Source organism: Aegilops tauschii, chromosome 2, assembly GCF_002575655.3.
Source record: "Aegilops tauschii subsp. strangulata cultivar AL8/78 chromosome 2, Aet v6.0, whole genome shotgun sequence".
Taxonomy (NCBI): Eukaryota; Viridiplantae; Streptophyta; class Magnoliopsida; order Poales; family Poaceae; genus Aegilops; species Aegilops tauschii.
Genome location: NC_053036.3, coordinates 201,023,997 through 201,045,112, shown reverse-complemented (window position 1 = coordinate 201,045,112; position 21,116 = coordinate 201,023,997). Strand labels below are relative to the sequence as shown.

Here is a 21,116-nt window from a genome sequence, read left to right as displayed (position 1 = left end):
CACAGGAAGAAAATTGGCATAGATGACAGAGCAGAGTTAAGAAACTGCAACATTTCCCCCTGATTCAAAAAGGATGAGCTAGCTGTCATTCTCCTCTCCATGCAATCAACTAATGGCATAAAATCCACCATTTTAGGCCTAGTAGTTCCCACTAGCAACCCAAGATAAGTAAAAGGCATTTTCCCAATCTGGCAGCCAAAAGCAGTAGCTAATTCAGTCAAGGCAACAGTGTCCACATTGATGGGAATAATGAAGGACTTATGATAGTTCACATCCAGACCAGTGGACACAGAAAAGACCCTGAGCATGTCCTTGAGAGCTATGAGATGGTCCTTGACCGCAGGCAAGATGATAAGAGTGTCATCAGCATACTGAATCACAGGGTAATCCTGATCATGACAAGGAATTGGTAACTGAAGAATGCCCCTTCTGAACATGTCATTAATTACAGTCTGCAGGAGATCAGCAGCTAGGACAAAAAGGAGGGGGGAGACTGGGTCACCCTGTCTGACACCCTTTTTGCACTTGAACTTCCTACCAGGGACTCCATTTAGCAAAACTGATGAGGTACCTGTGGATAGAAGTTGCTTCATCCAGAGGATCCACTTGTCATTAAAGCCCTTATATTTCAAAATTTGCACAATGGCCTCATGCTCAAGGGAGTCAAAAGCCTTTTCAAAATCCAACTTTAGAATCACAATAGGTCTCTTGGACCGGTGGCACTGGTGCAAATATTCAAAGGTCCATCCAATACAATCTTGAATTGTTCTACTTTTTATGAAACCATATTGGTTCTTGTGAACACACTGCATAATCACCTCCTGAAACCTATTGGCAACCATCTTAGACAAGAACTTAAGACCCATTCCAGTTAAGGATATAGGTCTGAAGTCACCCACCTCCTCAGGGGAGGGTTTCTTAGGCACCAGAGTAATGTAAGAGTCATTGATATTCTCCAGTTGAGCAGTACCCTCAAAGAAAGCCTGGGCCAGTTCATAAAAATCATGTGAAATAATGTGCCAGCACCTTTTGAAGAAAAGACCATTAAAACCATCTGGACCTGGAGCCTTATCAACTGGCATATGCTTGACAATCAAGTCCATTTCCTCCTTCTCAAAAGGCTTAGTGAGAGTATCCAATCCCACAACTGGTTCAATGAGGGAAGAAAGATCAAAACCCATATTAATTCCCCTGGAAGAACCCATTCTGTTCTTAAAACAATTCCAGATAATACCCTCCATCTTTTTGACAAGTTGCACAAACATGAACATTTAAACTAATGACATGAACAAAAGCATGGAAGGAAATTGGTCTTGATCCGGTCATCGGTGTTGAGAAAACCAATGTCAACTTATTGGGAGCATATATATGAGTACTTTAAGGCACGCAAGAGTTGTGGCATCTATCGAGAGCAAAGTTCACTCCGACATCAATGACAAACTATATCATCGGAGTGTCAAAAGTGGTCGAATTGCTTGGCACAAGTTGACCATATGAACCCGAATGGTACAAATGTCGACGATAAGGTGATTGTTTGTTTGCATTCATCAATTATTTCTTCATATCTTGTATGGATTGGTGGTTAACTTCTTTCTCACTTGTGGTATGTAGTCTGACATTGCTAGTGAATTGTTTATGGGTCGAGGGGAAAAGGGTTCAAAAAAGGCAAGAGATTCAATTTGCACCATTTTTGGCCGAAGAATGGAAATTAAAAGTGGAAGAACCGCAAATAAAGTGAAGTTCCTAATAAGAAGAGGTGTAAGAGATCGACGGGAGAGTTCGATGGTGATGCATCAAGTGGCGAGGATGGGAAAAGAAGCTCCACTCCCAACTCAGTTGCTCCTAAGAGACCTGGTGGAAGAAAGACCCACAAGCGGAAGTTGAAGAAAGGAGGAGACAATGACGTGAAGGAATCATTCGAAAACATCATGACAATAAGGAAGGAAATGGCCGAAGAAAGAAATACCTTGAAGACCAAAGAACTGGAGGACAAGAGAGAGGCCGAGGAAAGGAAGGCTAAGGTTTATGAGTGGAAGGTAGCCATGAAAGAAGAATCAAGAGTGTTGAAAATGAGCAAAATCTCATGTTCTTAGACACAAGTACTCTCGGTGACAAGGCAGGAACATACTTAGAGATTTGTTGCGATCAAGTGTTGGCGATGAGATCTATGCGGGGATAGATGACCCACAAGTATAGGGGATCAATCATAGTCCTTTCAATAAATAAGAGTGTCAAACCCAATGAGGAGCAAAAGGAATTGATAGGCGGTTTCAGCAAGGTATTCTCTGCAAGTGTTGTAAGATAGTAGTGACAGATAGTTTGCTAGCAAGATAAATTGATAGCAAGTAACAAGTAACTAAAGTAACAAGGTGCATCAAGGTGGACCAATCCTTTTATTGCAAAGGACAAGCCAGAAGTACTTCATATAGTAAGAAAAGCATTCTCGAGGAGACACAGGAATTTCATCTAGTCACGTTCATCGTGTTTAGTTGATTCGCGATCACTACTTTGATAAACTATTATGTGGGTGGACCGGTGCTAGGATGTTGTTCTTACTTGAACAAGCAACCCTCTTATGATTACCCCCTCTCACAAGCATCCGCAACTATGAAAGAAGATTTAAGATAAATCTAACCATAGCATGAAACATATAGATCCAAATCAGCCCCTTACGGAATAGTGCATAAACCAGGGTTTAAGCTTCTCTCACTCTCGCAGCCCATCATCTACTTACTAATCCCACAATGCCTTCCCCTAGGACCAAGCATGGTAATGTGTCATGTACTCGACGTTCACACGATACCATTAGAGGAAGAACAACATAACACATCATCACAATATTGGCCGAATACTAACTTCACGTGACTAGTTATAACAAGACTTCTCCCGTATCCTCAAGAACAAACGGTTGTTGTCAAAGAAACCCTTATTATCTAAATCATGGAATTTGCTACAACCATGATTGGTTTTGTTTGATTGGTATGTCCATGCAATCTATACCTACTAATAAAGGGATTAGTGCTTATGCCCGACCATCGCACCATTTTGAAGAAAAGCCCTTGTTGTTTCCTGAAATTAACCCAGTTCATGTTTAAGTCATCCAGAAAAATGTTTCATTTTTTGCAGAAACTCCCATATGGTTACTAAAAATCAACCTACAATACAGGTGTAAGTCATCCACAAAAACTTTTGCTTTTTGCAAAAAAAAACTGACACTTGAGTTAATCAACCCACAGTCCATATCAAATGCTTTCCAAAAAAACATATATTTTAAACCCTAACTCCAAATTTAACATGTTATATATGGGTTTTGATTAGAAAAATGTGTAGAATATGAATATGATGGTATTTTTACCTGTTTTTAACCATTTTAAAAACTCTATTTATGTCGCAATCTTAATCAATAACGCACAATTTGTCTTTCTTTCGTACCAGTGTCAATTTGGATTGGAAATAAATACCTCTGAAAAATAGATTGGAGACGGAAGAAACCATTTATAACCGTGCATGCATGCCATGGAAAAACCTTGCAGGGGGGGGAATAAAGAAATTTGCCATCTTATGCCACGAGAGAGGCGCCCTAGGATTGACCATATTTAAATGTGTTGTGATTGTGTGAGCACGAAGGACACCGTCGGCGAGGGTGGGAAGATGGATAAGCGGCGACACATATGGGAGTTCATGTTGAAATAAAGGATGTTGACCTATTAGGGTCTTAAGTCATGATTATTCGGTTAGGGCATCTCCAATGGTGGCCAACAAATTTTCTCCCGCATCCGTCCGCAGACAGGGGGATCCACGGACATGGATGCGGGAGGCCACCATCCAATGCTTCCCGCATATATTTCGACAACTTTATGAACCACCAGATGAAATTCATGCAAACACGGCGGATTTCATACAAACTGAACGACATTCATGCAAACACGTCAGATTTTTATTACATTTCAAACATTTAGAGCAAAAAAACATAAGGTGGCCGCCGGCGCCCAACTCCTTGTTGTTCCCTTCCTGGGACCACCTCCTCCATCCAACACCTCCATGAGCACCGGCGATAAGACCGATGAAGTGAAGCTGTGGTCTCCGGTGAGGAAGAGTAGTAGCATATGGGAGATGGACCGGCCCACACGCGACACATGGCCCTGCCACCTCCCTTGCCCTACTCATCCTTGGAGGAGTTTGCGCCTTGTTCATCGTTAGTGGACGTGTGGTCCACGATGGAAATGGTGGCGTCCGTGATGTCGTCGTCCCACCGTGTCGCCTGATAGTTCGGCAGCGGCGTGTAGGAGGCGCAGCTGGCGTTGTTCTCCTCCGCGGCGTCCGCTTCCTCACGAGCGGCGGCTTGACTGTGGACGGCCTCGTAGATCGCACGCTGCTCTGCGACGAAGTTGGGGTTTGCCGCGACCATGGGTGCCACGCCCTCCTCGCTCGCGTGCTCGCCGTAGATCTGGCCCTCTGCTAGCCGGTGCTGCTCCAGGAGGAACAGGTTGTACCGTTGTTCCTCCTGCGCCTGCTGGAACACTGATAGAGGCACAGCCTGCACCTCCGCCATGGTGGCTTTGTAGTGCACATGCGCCTGCTCCATGGTTAAACCAGCGTGCACAGGCGCGGGCTTCGGTGCGGTGTCATCGGGGCCCGTCTCCATCGTGGGGTCGTCCTCATCGTCGAAGACCTCAGGCGAGCTAGCCGGCAAGCCGGCCTCCATCCGCCTGGCACGGCGGCTCTGCCAGGTGGTCGGCTCGTGCTTTATCTTCATGGAAAGGCTCTCCCACAGAGCTTCGCCGCCTGTAGTCATGGAGGATGCAATGCAATGGAGGAGGATGTGGAGCGGCTTGTGTTGTGGCGTGGAGTTAGGGAAACTCCAACGCACGACCCCAAATGGGCGTCCGTTTCATCCTCTTATTGTCCGCTTGGGCGTGGCAATGGGGTCGTGTCCACCCGGATTTATGGATGCGCCGGCCGTGCGCCCAATGCACGGCCGCATTTAGGCCGCATCTCCTCCGTTGTGCATGCAAACAAAAAGACGTAACTAAATGGCAGCGGCCATAGTTCACGCCAGCAGCCATAGTTCACGCTAGATCATGTCGGACGGCAACAAAGCCAGCGGCCTACTGAATGGTCACCCCAAGTTTGGCGCCAGTAATAATGCCAGCGACCGACACACTCGCCGGCCTTCAGAATGGACAAGTTTTTGGGCCGGCAACAAAGCCAGCGGCCGGCACATGACCCTGCCTTCAAAATGGACAAGTTTTTCACCGACAACAAAGCCAGCGGCCGGCACACCAGCCAGCCTTCAAAATGGACCGCCATCGCGGGCGAGGTCTCACCTAGTTCAGGTTGTCGCAGGCGAACATCTCCTTTTGCCGGTTCGCAAACCAAGCCTTCCTCTCCGGTGACATATTGTTCTTGTCGACGCTCATCAACGCGAGTGCCACCTCCTTGGCTTTTGTGTCGGCATTGGTGGTCTCGATCTCTAGCTTCTTGAGTTGAGTGGCCTCATTGATGTCAAGCTTCCTCATCTTCATGGCCTCCTCCATGTCAAGCTTCTTCATTTGGAGATCTAGATATATCTTCATTTGCTCCTCCTTCCCTTTGGTCTTCCTTTCCTCCCTCGCATCCTTTTTTCTCATCATTTCCTCCAAAGTTCCTTGCAAGGCAATGGACGACGCATCACGCTTCTCATCGGCCTTTGTGTTTTTTGTGCCCCTCGACCTCTTGAGGAAGTCTACCTCATCAGCCACAGCCGCCTTCCCTCCTTTCTTCTTCTTAAGAGCGTTATATTGGTCTTTGAACTTTGGGCAATCTTTGATGAGCACCCAACAATGCGTGAGAGTGAATGGCTTGTCTTTCTGCCGGGCCTTGAAGGCTTCCAAAGATTGGAATGCCTACACAATCAAACATGCGGCCGCAATTGTAACATGAAGGGACATACAATGCATGAAACTTAAATGGCATGCCAACATGAATGGACACATGCTGAAAAAGCGAGAGGTCCATACCAAGTCACCAAGGCCTAGGCCGCTCATGGGATGGGCTTTGACGCTCTCAAGTGCGGCACAATATTTGTTGCACTCTTTGTGGATGTATCCCCACCTCTTTTGGATTGAATTGATGCCTCGGGTGCTTGTGAATTGGTAGGGGGCAAACTTTCTTCGCTCATGAAAGTTCTTGTGAGCTCTTGTCCAAAAGACGGCTTCTTTTTGCTCGGCACCTTTGATTGGATCTTGGCCGATTTCCTTCCAACTCGCAAATCAAAGTGTCCTCACCTTGGTTGTATGATCCCGTGTGAATGATTTTCCTCCTCTTTTGTGCTTCAGCCTTTTGGGTGAGCTCATCGCTAAACAACAATGGCTCTGCGGAAATGTCGACCTCTTCTTCTTCATCTTCACAATACAAGTCATCATCTTCATGCCACGAGTTGCCATGGTCGTCCTCATCACCATCATCATGGTCGGTGAACTGAGTGTCATCATAGGAACCGTGGCCGTTCTGGCTTTGGGTCACGTCGGGATCAAAAGCTTGCTCCTGGCCGTCGACATGGAACACCTCACCACGGCCCTCGAAGATGACGTTCTACATGAACGAGGCGTAGTCAGGGTCACACCATGTGAGCCGAAGTGAACGACCAGGGCTGCTTCCTTTGCGCTCCATCGGACGGCTGGCCAGTGCCACTGTACCGCGGCGTGATGTTGAGGTCGATGACGCCCGTGAGCGTGGCCGGATCGACCACGATGCAGTCCGGCGACGTGGAGAATCGCGTCTGCCCATGGTCGTGCAACGGCGGAGCACGAATATCCGGCGTCTCGTGTGTGACAGACGAGCTCGAGGAACGGTGTTGTGGCGGACGATGGGCCGAGGAGCCTGTGCTAGCCGCGGCCATGGCAGCGGCCGAGAGATTGGCTGGCCTTGGGCGGCACATACCCAACATGAGGAGGGCGTGCGCCTTGGAGACGATGGACTCCTTGTCCTCGATGTCGGCCTGGTGCTGCAATGCACGCCGCACGCCGCACGGCACACTCGGCAGCATACTCGGCGGCGACCTTCTTCTCCGCCGCGACAGTTCGTCAGTTTCTCCTCTTGGCCGATTCAACGTCGGGCTTGGCGACCTCCGCCCGCGTGAGCTCCGATCGAGGCTTCTTCACAGGCTTCTTTTTCTTCACCGCGGGGCGGGCGGCTGCTGGTGGGTCGACGGGATTCGCCTCGTCGGCCATGGTGGATGGAGGGAGGGGGAAGGGCGGGGCGCGGGAGCGTTTTGGAGGAAAGAGAGGGAAAGTGGTTGCTTGTGCCACCGACATGCGGGCTAGGGGAGGACAAGGGTGTGCTTCCTGCCCGTCCGTGTGTTGTCCCTTCAGCTGCAAACTCGGCTCAAACTTGGGCCGGGAATGGGTCGAAAGCGGACAGAAAACAGACGGCGGTCCATTTGCTCCCGCGCGTTGGAGGCCTGCTTTGTCCGGTTACCCCCAAACGGACACGCGCGGACCATTTGGGGTCGTGTGTTGGAGTTGCCCTTAGCCGAGTGTGGCCACCTTTAAATAGGGGATTCCGGTGAGGCCAGGCGTCCGGGTTCATCAATGCACGGAGCCGGTGTGGGTTTGTCGGCCGGCGAGCCTGCTTAATGGCGGCATATGGACGGACGAGGCATAGAACGGGCATGGTAAATATCCGTCCCGTCCAGTAACGCGTCTCCGGCATTGAACAGGCGCGAACATCGGGGACGCGTCGCGGGCGGCGTCCTCGGCCAGCACGTCGCTTCAATAGCGGAGGAAGTGAGAGATCGCGTCCGCTCTAAGCTGGCTTCAATATGAAGCAGTCGCTCCACGTTGGCATGAATGCGGACAGCTGACGCCGGGCAAGAACGCGCGCGGGCGAGAGAGGAGGGGGTTTGGGTGGGCGAGAGTGATCAGAAGCTGGCACTTGGTGCTATCCGGACGCCCGCAAAGCCCGCCCACGTTTGCGGGAGAAAGTGCGTCCGGACCGCCCTGCGAATTGATACATTACCGCATTGGATGGCACAACACGCCCGAACCGCGCGGTCCGAACGTATTTGAGGGCCGGCGTTGGACATGTGTCTTTTCTTTTAACATGTGGTATATTTTCTCCCGTTGCAACGCACAAACTCTTTTGCTAGTGAAAATAAATGGACAATCACTTCTTGGATGGCATCCGTATTAAAGATGGAAGTTATGGCATCTCCAACGGCTCTCCTTTCCCTAATATTTTTTTTTCTTTTGAACACGTCCCTAATATTTTATTATTTTTTTGGTATCGAGGGAGTTGCGTAAAAGGAATCTCTTTTTTGTGACAAAAATAACTGCCCGTCTTCTGGATCTTATGTCAGATTGGATTGGTTATGGGGAATCTGCTGGACGGTATCGGTCTACCTGCAGATTATTATTTTGATTTGCTCTATCCTTAGATCTCCGTTCCTCGCACTTTTATAGAAAAAGAATAGTAGGATCGGTTTACCAGCAGATGATCATTTTGATTTGCTCTTCCAACATGACACAGTTATTTTGATTTGCTGTTGCATTCTCACAACAAAATGGCAGACTACATAAGCCTTTTGGTTCAAGCTCTCAGCTAAAATTTGAACAAGTTGAGCCGCTCTGTTCAGCTCTCACCCAAAAGCCTTAACTATCAACGCAAAAACCAAGAAACTGGTGATCCAAAATAACATTAAAAGCTTAACTCAGTCATGGACATAGTTCGATAATTTAAAACCAAGAGAAGCACTGAATAGAACTAGAGCTACTGCCCAACAGTCAAAGTACTACTAGATACGACCCATCTTACAAACAAGGACACCTATACGATAACTCATGACGCGGTAGCATTCAGTTCATGCAGCTCTGAATCTCTGATTGCGCTCCATCGCCTCAGTGGTCACTGCAAAATATTAAGTAGCCAGGTTAGTCATCAGCCAAAGACAAGCCATCATTTAAGCATGTGAACAATGTTCAAAATAACAAAAATCAGCCAACAAATTGCAGTTTGAGAAGCGTATTTGTATCTTTTTTTTGTTTATTTGCACAGACAAATTTCAAAAAGATTGTTTTAGATGAAATCACTAAGATAAGGCAGTAGGATATATTGGGTTGTCAATTTCTTGCCTGCTGTGGGGGCTGCTGCTGTTGCTGCTGTGGTGGCTGCTGCTGTGCAGGCTGCTGCTGCTGAGATGGCTGCTGTTGCTGCTCGTAACTGCCATAACCAGAGTATCCATAGTTTTGCATGCTAGGATCTTGCGCATTGGGTGCACCATAGTATGCCTCAGGACCCTGTTGATATCCATAGTAGCTGTTGCCATTACCCTGGTTTGCATCCTGCTGGGGAGGCTGACAAAACGATGTTTGGGTTAGAATGATACACACGTCAAGATTTAACAGCTAACAGCATGCCTATGTATACAATACCTGTTTGTTTTGGCTACGGCCCCATGAAAGACGAACATTGGAACTACCAATCTGAGACCCATTCAGTGCACTGATGGCCTGCTCAGCGCACGCCCTGAAAGTAGAGCAGTGACGAGAGCAACAATTAGGTCATGGATATTATTAGCTCGTATGTACTACTAGTAAAAAACCTGGAGATTTTCTTAACCTGCTGGTAAATTGGACAAATCCACAACGCTTGCCTACAGGAATCTTCACATAACCAACTTCGCCATATGGAGTAAAAACTTGCCTTAGATAGTTCTCATCTATATTGGAATCTAACCCGCCCACAAAGATCTATCGCACAAGTATGAAAAATAAGGAAACATCAACTCTCAAAATTTAGAAAAATATAACAAGGGACTCACTGTAGTATTGTTGGGATCATTCGCCGCCTCGTTTACTTGAGAGCTCTGGTACCCTGCTGCCGTAACAAAACATACAGGCATAATTAACTTCAGAAAGGATAACCATAGAAAAAATATGCAAAAGCTAAAGCTGGCAGACCCAAACTGGGCGCTCAGACCTACCACAGTAGACAAAAGAACTAATACACATGAAGCAGAAAATTATAAATATATCATCAATAACCTAATCATGAAGAATATGCAATTGCTGCTATTTCATTACAACAAATCAACCACCACACAAGGAAGCCATTGTCAATCAAGGGAGGTACATCCCTGCTTCACAAATTTAATTCGACCATTGCATGTGTCAGCTTGGCTGTAAAAGAAAATGAAGCCTAGGAGCATGGCTGTCAGTAAACAGGTTAGCTTGCCGTCCTATTTTTGCGCAAATGCCATACTATTGATGAACTGGAATTAGCCTCCTCTGTTGCAGCATGCAACACACAACTAATAGTGCTAGGAAGGAAACCATTTGTTTTAATATTTATTGCCCAATATAATATATTTAGTGCAGGCCATCTCAAACCTAAACCTTGTCCATCCAAAAAAAAGGGAAGGTGACAAATTACTTGTGCCTGCAAGGACGGTTTATTCAAGGACTAATGGAAGATAGAACAAATGTTATGTGCACTACAAAAGATTAGGTGCACTCACAAGGAATGGGAGGTTGAGGGAAAAGAATATTTAAGATGGGAATTACAAACTGTTTGGGATTCTAGATAGAGAATAACATTTGAAGTATATAACTGACAATGCTGGCAAATGAGAGATAGAAAAAGCTTCAAGTAAGCTATCTCAATGTGAGAACAGATAGACAGCACAATTGCCCCCCAAAGCAATTGGGAACCAAATTCTCGCAAAATTAAACACTGACCTAACTGAGGCCACAGATTACAGGAGACATCTATCTCAGCTGAAGATATTTCCAGGCACTAAATGAAGATGGCATGGCATCCTGCTTTGAGAAACATGAATTGTGTTTAGTTTATTCATTACTTAGTTGTGTTCATTTATCCCAATCTTTACAAATGAAAGAGCAGGAAGGACATATATCTGTTTATAGCAACAGAAGCTGTGCTGGCTACCCTGAACTGGACTGAGTAGAAAGATAAGAAGTGCTAACAGAACACTCTCATTGAGGAAGCAAACAGAGAACAATCAGAGTGTAAACAGATTGAGTTGGCCTACAAAATGGTGTGCCCACAAGAGAGGATCTAAATATCATTACTCCCTACAAGATTCTATAAAAGCAGGTGACGAAACAGCAAATAATTAATATTCTACGAGGAAAAAGTTTCCCAGTTCACGTACCATTAGTTGAATATGTCTGCTGAGTACCCATATTCTTCTTGTTAGCTGCAGGCCCAATCCTCATTTGTCTTGTAGACAATGTCACTCCATTCATCTCAGTCATAGCACGTGTCTGCTCATTTAGATCTCCAAAGCGTACAAAACCATATCCTTTGGAGCGACCAGTGGCCCTGTCAGTAACAACATTAGCACCTTTAACTGATGGGTAGGTGGCTTTGAATATCTCTTCCAACATGGCGTCAGTAACATCAGCAGCCAAATCACCAACAAATATTGTGTGATCAGAACCATCATCACCCCGCTTGTCACCAGCACTACAAGAAGCCCAGTTTAGCTTGAAAACTTGTTCAACATTAGGCATCATCTGCCCATTAAAGGTCCCAAGAGCATATTCCGCAGCAGCTCGAGATTGAAATTCAATAAAACCATAACCCTCGGGCTGCCCAGTATGTTTGTTGCGGATAATTTTCACTGAGGTGACCTGCAATTTCTAGAGAACATTAATACCCAATACACGAAGTACTTGTACAAAAGCCAGTGCATACAATGACAATGTTTCCAAAAATACTAAGAAAAAACAATAAGTGAAATTATTATAACAGATATACAATATTTAATCCAGAGATCACGCTTCCAGGGTGGCGAAAGACAAATGATGGAAATGTATAGAAGGCCAAAACATAGATAAATGAACATGCTACCATATACTACTCCCTCCTCCATAACTTAATATATGACGTTTTTTGACACATCACTATCTTATATTGAGTTACAGACGAGTATTTAATATGACACCTTTATTTGTCTTTATACAGCACATTTATCAAGTTGCCCTACCTACAACAGGTTTATATTGAGCATGCCGCACATCACAGGTAAAGATCAAACAGTAATGCTTAAACAAGTAATACGACAGCTTGTAACCGTATGTCCATAACATGTTTCAAAATAACAGCAAAGGCTGATCTAAATTAACAATAATGCATATGCTAGCCTTTGCTAACCCCACAAAGCAAACACTGAGTCACTTCTTACGGTACATGTGAAAATAGGATAGAAAACGCTCAGTATGAATATCCCAACTCCCTACAGGTACACGGATAAAAAATACTGTACAACATTATCCATCATTTAAGCACACACATTGGAAGTGTAAATTTGTAATGCAACAATTCTCTCAGTAGACAGAGGCATCACCTGCTGCGGCCCCACAGGCGCAAAGGCGTTGTAGAGGTAGGTCTCATCCATCCAGTACTGGAGATCTCCGATCCACAGCGACCTGATATCCTCGCCTCCCGGAGGCGGCCCGCCAGCCATCTGCGCTCCGTACTGCGGCGGCGGCGGCGCGTAATGCTGCGGCGGCGGCGCGTACTGCTGAGGAGGCTGAGGCGCGTACTGCTGCGGCGGGGGCGCGTACTGCGGAGGCATATGCTGCTGCGGATGGCCCCACATCGCCGGCGGGGGTCCCTGCTGGTAGTACTGCGGCGGCGCCTGGTAGTACTGCTGCGGCGGGGGGGCCTGCTGCAGAGGAGGCGGCGGAGCCCCAGAGGCCTGCGGCTGAGGCGCGTGCTGGCCGTTCATTGGCGGCTGGTATGTTGGCTGCATCGCGACGTATCGCCGCCTCCCCGGTTCCGGCGGCGGCTGATGCGGATGCGAAACCCTAAGAACCTTGGAGGGAGAGAGAAAAACAGAGGGAGGGGCAGGGTTTAGATGCGGTGGAGACGGGAGGCGACGGAAACCGTGGGACAGGTCAGAGTTTAATGGGCCGGGTTGGGGGCCCGGCTCGTTGCGTTGTTGTGTCGGCCGCGACGATTGGTGGTACTAATAGCATGATTTGGATTCTCTTGTGCCTCAAAAAAAAATGATTTGGATTCTCTTCCGTTTTCCCCGGGCCAGCCTGGCTGCGAATCCGAGGTCGTCCCAGCAGTTTTGGTTGGTGATTTCTCAAACAAACAAAAAACAGTTTGATTGGTTTTGCCTAAACAAAGCAGTTCGATTGGTTTTGCCTTAAAAAAAGCAGTTTGATTAGTTTTTTGCCTAAAAAAACAGTTTGATTGGTGTAATGCATGTTTCTTTGGTTTTTGCGGGTTGGTGTAATGCATGTTGAATTCGAGCACTTTTCAACTTCCATTATATTCATCAACTGTCAAAGTATAAAGAACACCAAAAGTAAATATTACATCCATGTTCTTAGACCACCTAGCGACGGCTATAAGCATTGGAGCAAGTTGAAGGCGCGCCGCGCTCATCACCCCTCCATCATCGGAGTCGGGCAAACCTTATTGTAGTAGACAGTTCGGAAGTCGTCGTGCTAAGGCCCAGAGGACAGGGCACCAGAAAAAGCAACCGCCGCTGATGAAGAAAAGCGTAGATCGAAAGAATCAATTGAGCACCTCCCAATTGCATAGGATTCGCCATCTCTTGCACCAGCAAATATGTAGCACCCAACTAAGTAGAGGAAAGGAGAGGCAAAGAAACACAACTCAGTAGTTGTGTTTCAACAAAGCAAATTCCAGAAGCTGGCCACCCATCCTAACGAGAAGATTTTCATTTTTGTTCGTATGTATGGCCATAACAATCAACTGATGGTCCTTACTCACAGATAAATAGTACTTTTGTGTTAAGTCGTAAATTTTTCTTTTGTCACGCAACCCATAAGAAATATGTGATTGTGCAAAGTCTCATGTGTGTGTCTTAACAATCTTATCGTCTCTTTATTATAATGTATTTCATAACATTTGAAGTTTGTACACACATATGGCATATATTGTTTTGTTTTTACTCGGAGACCTATTTTTATGTTGTGCTACAAGCATTCTAATTTTGCATTATTTATTCCAGCTGGCAACTCCCTAATGCTAAAGATTACTACATGCTTTATATATATTGAAGTTTAGCAAGACAATTTTTGCTTCCATTTATCTTAACATGATATTCTAACTATGATACAATTTCCTATTTTTGGAAGAAAAGTTTTGTCTGAGGAAAACGTGCAATATGGTATTATACTACTTTTTTTAACCCCAAACTGTAGAACAATAGTTCTACGGTATTTTTTATTAATAAAACAAAATATAGTACAACAAAAGACCCACAGAGGGCCTAAGATTTGGCAAGTGTCTAGCCAATGCCTGTTCTAGGTATAAAAGTCATGGCTTTTAAGGTTATTGCTTATCCACTGAATTAATATTTGCTCATATTTATTCTTGATCTTGTGTCGAAGAATTTTCATATATTGCTTGAGATGGTGTCTCCATGCTTGTATTGATTGTTGTTATGCTTTGAAAACTTTGCCATTTCTCTGAATCCATATATTCCAGCATCCCAAGATGACGATTTCTGAAGCAAATTGCTTAGGTAGGTGATCCAATGCCAGAGTGGTATCTTCATAAACATATGTTCCTCTCTTTCTATTTGGAATCAGAGAGTTCCAACATTCTTGAGCAAAGGTACAATCCCATAACAAATGCATGGTGGTTTCATCTGCCTTTTGATTGCAGTTAAAGCAGTATGGGTTATCTAAGTGCATTCTTTTCCTCTTGAGAAGTGCCCTGGTATAGATCCTGCAGTGTGCTACGAGCCAGAAGAAAATCTTGTGTTTTAGTCTGCTAGAGCTATTCCATATGTTTTTGAATATGGGATGTCCTTCCTTATGTTCAAGCATCCGCTAATATATATGGATAGCTGAGAATCGGCCTACTAATCCATTACATGTCCATTTATCCTTTCTATCTGGGCGTATTTGGGGACTGATTGTCCCTAGTTGATTGAATTGATCATATGCTTCAGTTGTCATAGGCAAGTGAAAGTGTTCAGTTCAATCTTGTCCTGCATAAAATTGTTGAACTGTTTGGGTCTCATCAATTACATGTGAATGAAGTTCAAGGAATGATTGTTGCAGTGTTTGCTCATGCCATTTGTCTTCCCAGAATAATATTGTTTGCCCTGTCCCAATTGTGCATTTGCTAATTGATTTGAAATTGTCAAGAAGTGTAACATGAGTCCTCAACCAAGAGCCTTCTGGTTTTCCCATGGGTGCTATTGTGTGATAATATTTCTCCCATATTAGCTTGACCTAGGGGATGTCATCTTTGTTGAGAAACTTATATATGTTTTTCATGAGCAAAGCTTTGTTATGAAGTGCAATATCCAGAATTTCAAGCCCTCCATGCTTCTTTGGCTGACAAACTTTGGACCATGCAAGCAGTGTTGTCCCCTTGTCCTCCATTCCAAATTTTCTCCACAGAAAGTTTCTCAAGTATTTGTTTATTTGTTCAATGACACCAACAGGGAGTGTCAAAGTGCACATGAAAAAAACTGGTAGCGCTGCAAAGACGGACTTGATTAATATCATCATTCCATCATATGAGAGCATTGTAGAACACCCAGTTAACCTTCTTTATATTCTTTGCATCATTGGGTTGAAATCCTCAATTTTTGGCTTGGATGTGCCCAATGGTAGGCCTAGATACGTGAAGGGGAATTGCCCTTGCTTGCATCCCAGAATATTAAGTAGGCTATGCATGTGTTGTGCAGGCACATTGTGTGACGCCCGGATAGTCAAGCTACAGTAACCCTCTGCTAATGATGCCACGTCACCTCCAGATACTATTGTGAATCTTGCAGTGAATCAAGTCTCGTTCAAATTCAAATTCAAATAACAAGTGAAATTCAAAATTTCTCAAACATGAAATCTAAAATGTTCATCATGTGGCAAATAATCCCCAACTAATTTTGGTGGTGGAACCAACCTTGTACAAAGTGTTTAAATGCCCTAAACAAATTAAAAACAGTGGCTAAATAATAGTTTAATTGTTTTTGAAATTATAAAAATTATTAAAGTAAGTTATTTTGGGTCCAAACTAATTTTGGCATTGTCCTATTTTGATAATACTAATTTAGGTTCTAAATTGTTATTTTATAAAACTAAAATAAAAGAAATGATAAATGAAAGCCGGTAAAGAATAAACAAAAGAATAAAAGCAACAAAAAAAGAAAAAAACAACCGAAGCCTACTATAGCTATGGGCCTTAGCTATACAGTGAGCAGGCCCAGTCCAACTCCCCGTTGTCTTCCTCTCCTATTCACATAAGCGCCGTGTACGCTCGTGTCGCGTCCATGGCCAGGATCTCCACGCGTCGGCCATCTGCCGTCTCTTCGTGGTGGATAAAGAGGCCACCGACGCCCTGGACGGAAACCCTAGCCTTTTCCCCCTCTCCTCGCTCCGTGCCCTCGATCTGGTTGAACCCGAACGCTCTTGCCGCCATGGCCGACCTCACCTACGCGATCCCCGTCACTGTCGTGCCCTGAGCTCGTGTCCAGCATCTCCGCCGTGCTCCGCTGCTTCGCCTACAAGACCGGATCGACGACAAGGACCACCAACACCGTCGCCTACGCCGTCTTCTTCCTCGGATGCCGCCGGTCATCGCCGTTCGATTCGCCTCGACCGAGCCTCCGTCGAGCCCACTGACCTACTCGTCGACCCCGCTGTGAGCCTATGCTCCTTTCCCCGCTCTCTATTGCCTCCCGCACGTTCCCAAGCGGTAGCTTTTCTCTGTAGCCGAAGCTCTGTTCTCCGTAGTCGTTGCCTTTATCGGTCGGTAGCTAGCCCCAGAGCAAACCGAGGCCACCGTTGCATTCCAGTCACGCCCTACCCGTCGCCCTCACGCCCACGTCCGCTCTAGGACGCGCCCCGCCTGTGCTGGCCGTGCCCGAGTCAACGACTGCCGCCCGCTACCTGTTGTATTTCTGCTCCTGCTCGCCCAGCACGCGTGGCCGCCGCGCTCGCCTCCGGCCGTCCATGGCCTCGCCGCTGCCACCTCCGGCTGCCGCTGCAGCTGCGCCCACTTACATCACCTCGCGCGGCATCCGCCTGTCCCCGATGCGCCCGGCCTTCGCCTGCCTCTGCCGCTCCGTGCGTCGCTTGCCCCGCCGTACTTCCCCGCGCGCCACCTGCTCCTGACCGCGTCCCGCCGCGCCGAGGCTGCGCTCACACCGCGCGCCTAGCCCGCGCGTGCGTGCACTCCCGCTGGTGTTGCGTTGCTGCAGGCTGCTGGCACGGCTGGCTTCAGCCGGCGGCGCCCTGTATGCACGCGCGTGGGAGCCAGCGTGAGGCCGCCCTTGTTCGTTCGCTACCACATGGGCTCTGGCCCAGGTTAATTAGGGAGGCCTAATTAAGTTAGGCCTAACCCCCTTTGTTAGCTCTAATAATTGATAGAACGTGTGGGCCCCTTCAGTTAATCAACTATTTATTTTAACTCTAAACATGCCGAGTCAATGACATATGGGCCCTGCTTTGACCCTGTTGACCAGTCAACCTTGACTGGTCAACCATTGACTTTGACCCTGTTGACCACTCAACCTTGACTGGTCAACCATTGACTTTGACCCTGACCCCCCACCTGTCATACACTATGGCTAGAATAGCACTGGGTGACAAAACTAATTTCTGTTTTATTTTCGAATTAAAAGAATTCCAAAATACTATTTAAAACTTTGGAAAATAATATAAAATAAACCGTAACTCGGATGAAAATGTTTTGTACATGAAAGTTGCTCAGAACGACGAGACGGATTCGAATACACAGTCCGTTCGTTCACCACACGTCCCTAGCATAGCGAACCTGCAACCGTCCCCCTCAAGTTTGTTTGTCCGAAAGCTCGAAACACTGGGAATACTTTCCCGGATGTTCCCCCCCCATTGCCGGTATCACCTACCCCTGCGTTAGATCACCCCTGGCACCGCGTATTGTCTTTTTATATTTTGTGATGCTTTGTTTGCTTTGTATTTACTTTTTCTTCCCCCTTCTTCTTCTCCGGTAGACTCTGACACCGGCGCTGATGCCATTGAGTACGACTACATCACCGACGACCCTTCTTCCTATGCAACAGAGCTTCCAGGCAAGCCCCTCCCTTGATCACCAGATATCGCCTATTCCTTCTCTCTACTGCTTGCATTAGAGTAGTGTAGCATGTTACTGCTTTCGGTTAATCCTATTCTGCTGCATAGCCTGTCATTGTTGCTACAGTTGTTACCCTTACCTGCTATCCTAATGCTTAGTGTAGGATGCTAGTGTTCCATCAGTGGCCCTACATTCTTGTCCGTCTGCCATGCTATACTACTAGGCCGTGAGCACTCGGGAGGTGATCAAGGGCATATGCTATATACTTTATACTGTTACATTACTTATGATATTGTTCGGAGATGGGGGATGAAGGGGCAGGTGGCTCCATCCCGGTAGAGGTGGGCCTGGGTTCCCGACGGCCCCCGACTGTTACTTTGTGGCGGAGCGACAGGGCAGGTTGAGACCACCTAGGAGAGAGGTGGGCCTGGCCCTGGTTGGCATTCGCGGTTACTTCATAATAACACGCTTAACGACATCTTGGTATTTGATCTGAGTCTGGCCACTGGCCTATACGCACTAACCACCTACGCGGGAACAGTTATGGGCACTCGGCGTCGTGGTATCAGCCGAAGCCTTCTTGACGTCAGCAACTGAGCGGCGTGCGCCGGATTGGACTGGAACGCCTGCTAGGCTAGGTCTGCTTCCGGCCGCGTTCGCAACGTGCAGGTGTGCAAAGGGCGATGGGCCCAGACCCCTGCGCCATAGGATTTAGACCGGCGTGCTGACCTCTCTGTTGTGCCTAGGTAGGGCTGCGACGTGTTGATCTTCCGAGGCCGGGCATGACCCAGGAAAGTGTGTCCGGCCAAATGGGATCGAGCATGTTGGGTAATGTGGTGCACCCCTGCAGGGAAGTTTATCTATTCGAATAGCCGTGATCCTCGGTAACGGGACGACTTGGAGTTGTACCTTGACCTTATGACAACTAGAACCGGATACTTAATAAAACACACCCTTCTAAGTGCCAGATATAACCCGGTGATCGCTCTCTAACAGGGCGACGAAGAGGGGATCGCCGGGTAGGTTTATGCTATGCGATGCTACTTGGTGAACTTACCATCTACTCTCTTCTACATGCTGCAAGATGGAGGCTGCCAGAAGCGTAGTCTTCGACAGGACTAGCTATCCCCCTCTTATTCTGGCATTCTGCATTCAGTCCACCGATATTGCCCCTTTACACAGATACCCATGCATATGTAGTGTAGATCCTTGCTTGCGAGTACTTTGGATGAGTACTCACGGTTGCTTCTCTCCCTCTTTTCCCCCTTTCCATTCTACCTGGTTGTCGCAACCAGATTCCGGAGCCCAGGAGCCAGACGTCACCATCGACGACGACTCCTACTACACCGGAGGTGCCTACTACTATGTGCAGGCCGCTGACGACGACCAGGAGTAGTTTAGGAGGATCCCAGGCAGGAGGCATGCGCCTCTTTCGATCTGTATCCCAGTTTGTGCTAGCCTTCTCAAGGCAAACTTGTTTAACTTATGTCTGTACTCAGATATTGTTGCTTCCGCTGACTCGTCTATGACCGAGCACTTGTATTCGAGCCCTCGAGGCCCCTGGCTTGTATTATGATGCTTGTATGACTTATTTATGTTTTTAGAGTTGTGTTGTGATATTTTTCCCGTGAGTCCCTGATCTTGATCGTACACGTTTGCGTGCATGATTAGTGTACGATTGAATCGGGGGCGTCACAAGTTGGTATCAGAGCCGACTGCCTGTAGGAATCCCCCTTTCCAACTCCTTGGTCGAAGTCGAGTCTAGTCATTGAAAAACTTTTACTAACATGGCTGTGCGGCTTACGGGCCCACGTCGCCATTGGGTGGTAGTAGGATCTTTTATTCCTCAACCTTTACTCTAGGACTCTGAACTCTCTTCTATTCGGGTTAAACGATTTTGCTAAAATCTAACTTTAGGTTCTCGAAAATACTTTCTCCCAGAGAGCCCCTTCAGTCCAGATGATCCCCGGCTGCACCAGAAGATTCCAAAGATACTCTCCGATATTCTCTCGATACTCTGTGCCCACCACTCTTGCTATTCCCGACCACCGATAAATCCTTATGGATAACTACTTACACTTGCCACTCATACAATCATTCCCCGTTGATCTTGTTATTACAAGATACCCCGAAATTCTCTCTAATGTTCAGAGAATACTTTAAGCCTACTGCCTTACAGTTCTTGGCCACATGAATACCCCTATGGATAATTCCTCGCACTTACCGGGTATCCGCTCATCCCCAGTTGTTCAGGTGTTTCACAAAAGTCTTCGAAATACTATTCGATCCTCCAAAAATCCTTAGCAGCTTATTGCTCTGCAAATACTTGTCTGCTTGCATTATGGATGCTTCCCGTATGTCTGGCTATATTCATTAGTCTCCTTTGACGCCGTCTTTTTGATCCTATTGATTCAACATGAGTGCGAATGCCCGCAATCATCGGTTGATCCTTTTAAATTATCTTTCCGGCTCAGATGTCCTTTTAAACATGAGCTGGATCTCGACCAATCAAATTACCATCGATGGTATCCCTAAGCCTACTCAACTTATCCATCCTTAATCAGAGCGTTTGCTTCTGATCCCTTGATTTGGAAATCACAATTCCTTTGCATTTGAGCTTTGAATTAGTTAGTTGTTTCTAGAATCCAATGCCTTTGCATTGTTTCTTCCTCTGTTTGAGTACCGATGCTTACATCAGATCCCTTGAGAACCATCGGATCCTTTGTTGGATTTTATCCGACAACGTCCCTCATATTCAATCACTTTGGAAGTTCTTTCCCTGATACATAATGTCGTTGGTAAATCCTATTCTCTGATTTGGCCAACCATGCTCTGCTTTTGAGCTGGTGATATTTACTATTGAAGCTTGTGGTATATGTTTCCACGATGCCCCGATGGGTTGAACCTATGCCTTCCTTAATCTGTGTGAACCCGAAAGTTTTCACGGGCCATACTCCTTTGGTAATTCACTAGGTAGGTTTTCACACTCAACTCATTTTAATAGAGCAGTGAATGAATGGTCATGCATTGGAGAAGTGGGAGTCGACCTTGAACTTTGTGTT

The 21,116-nt window shown here is 46.5% G+C and overlaps 1 protein-coding gene across 2 annotated transcripts; it reads right to left on the bottom strand.

Moving 5' to 3' along the window:
- Window positions 1–8,658: 8,658 nt before the first annotated feature.
- Window positions 8,659–12,877, bottom strand: LOC109767063 (polyadenylate-binding protein RBP45). Of its 2 annotated transcripts, none has more exons than XM_020325815.4 (7): window positions 12,350–12,877; window positions 11,153–11,633; window positions 9,800–9,855; window positions 9,598–9,728; window positions 9,411–9,504; window positions 9,111–9,332; window positions 8,659–8,886 (listed from the first exon to the last, which is right to left on the bottom strand). In XM_020325815.4, exons 1-7 carry the CDS (start codon window positions 12,755–12,757, stop codon window positions 8,884–8,886), a joined length of 1,395 nt encoding a protein of 464 aa, XP_020181404.1. In that variant the 5' UTR covers window positions 12,758–12,877; the 3' UTR covers window positions 8,659–8,883. The 2 variants fall into 2 exon arrangements, with proteins under 2 accessions (XP_020181404.1, XP_020181405.1); XM_020325816.3 differs by having other exon boundaries at window positions 9,800–9,852.
- Between the last annotated feature and the right edge of the window lie 8,239 nt (window positions 12,878–21,116).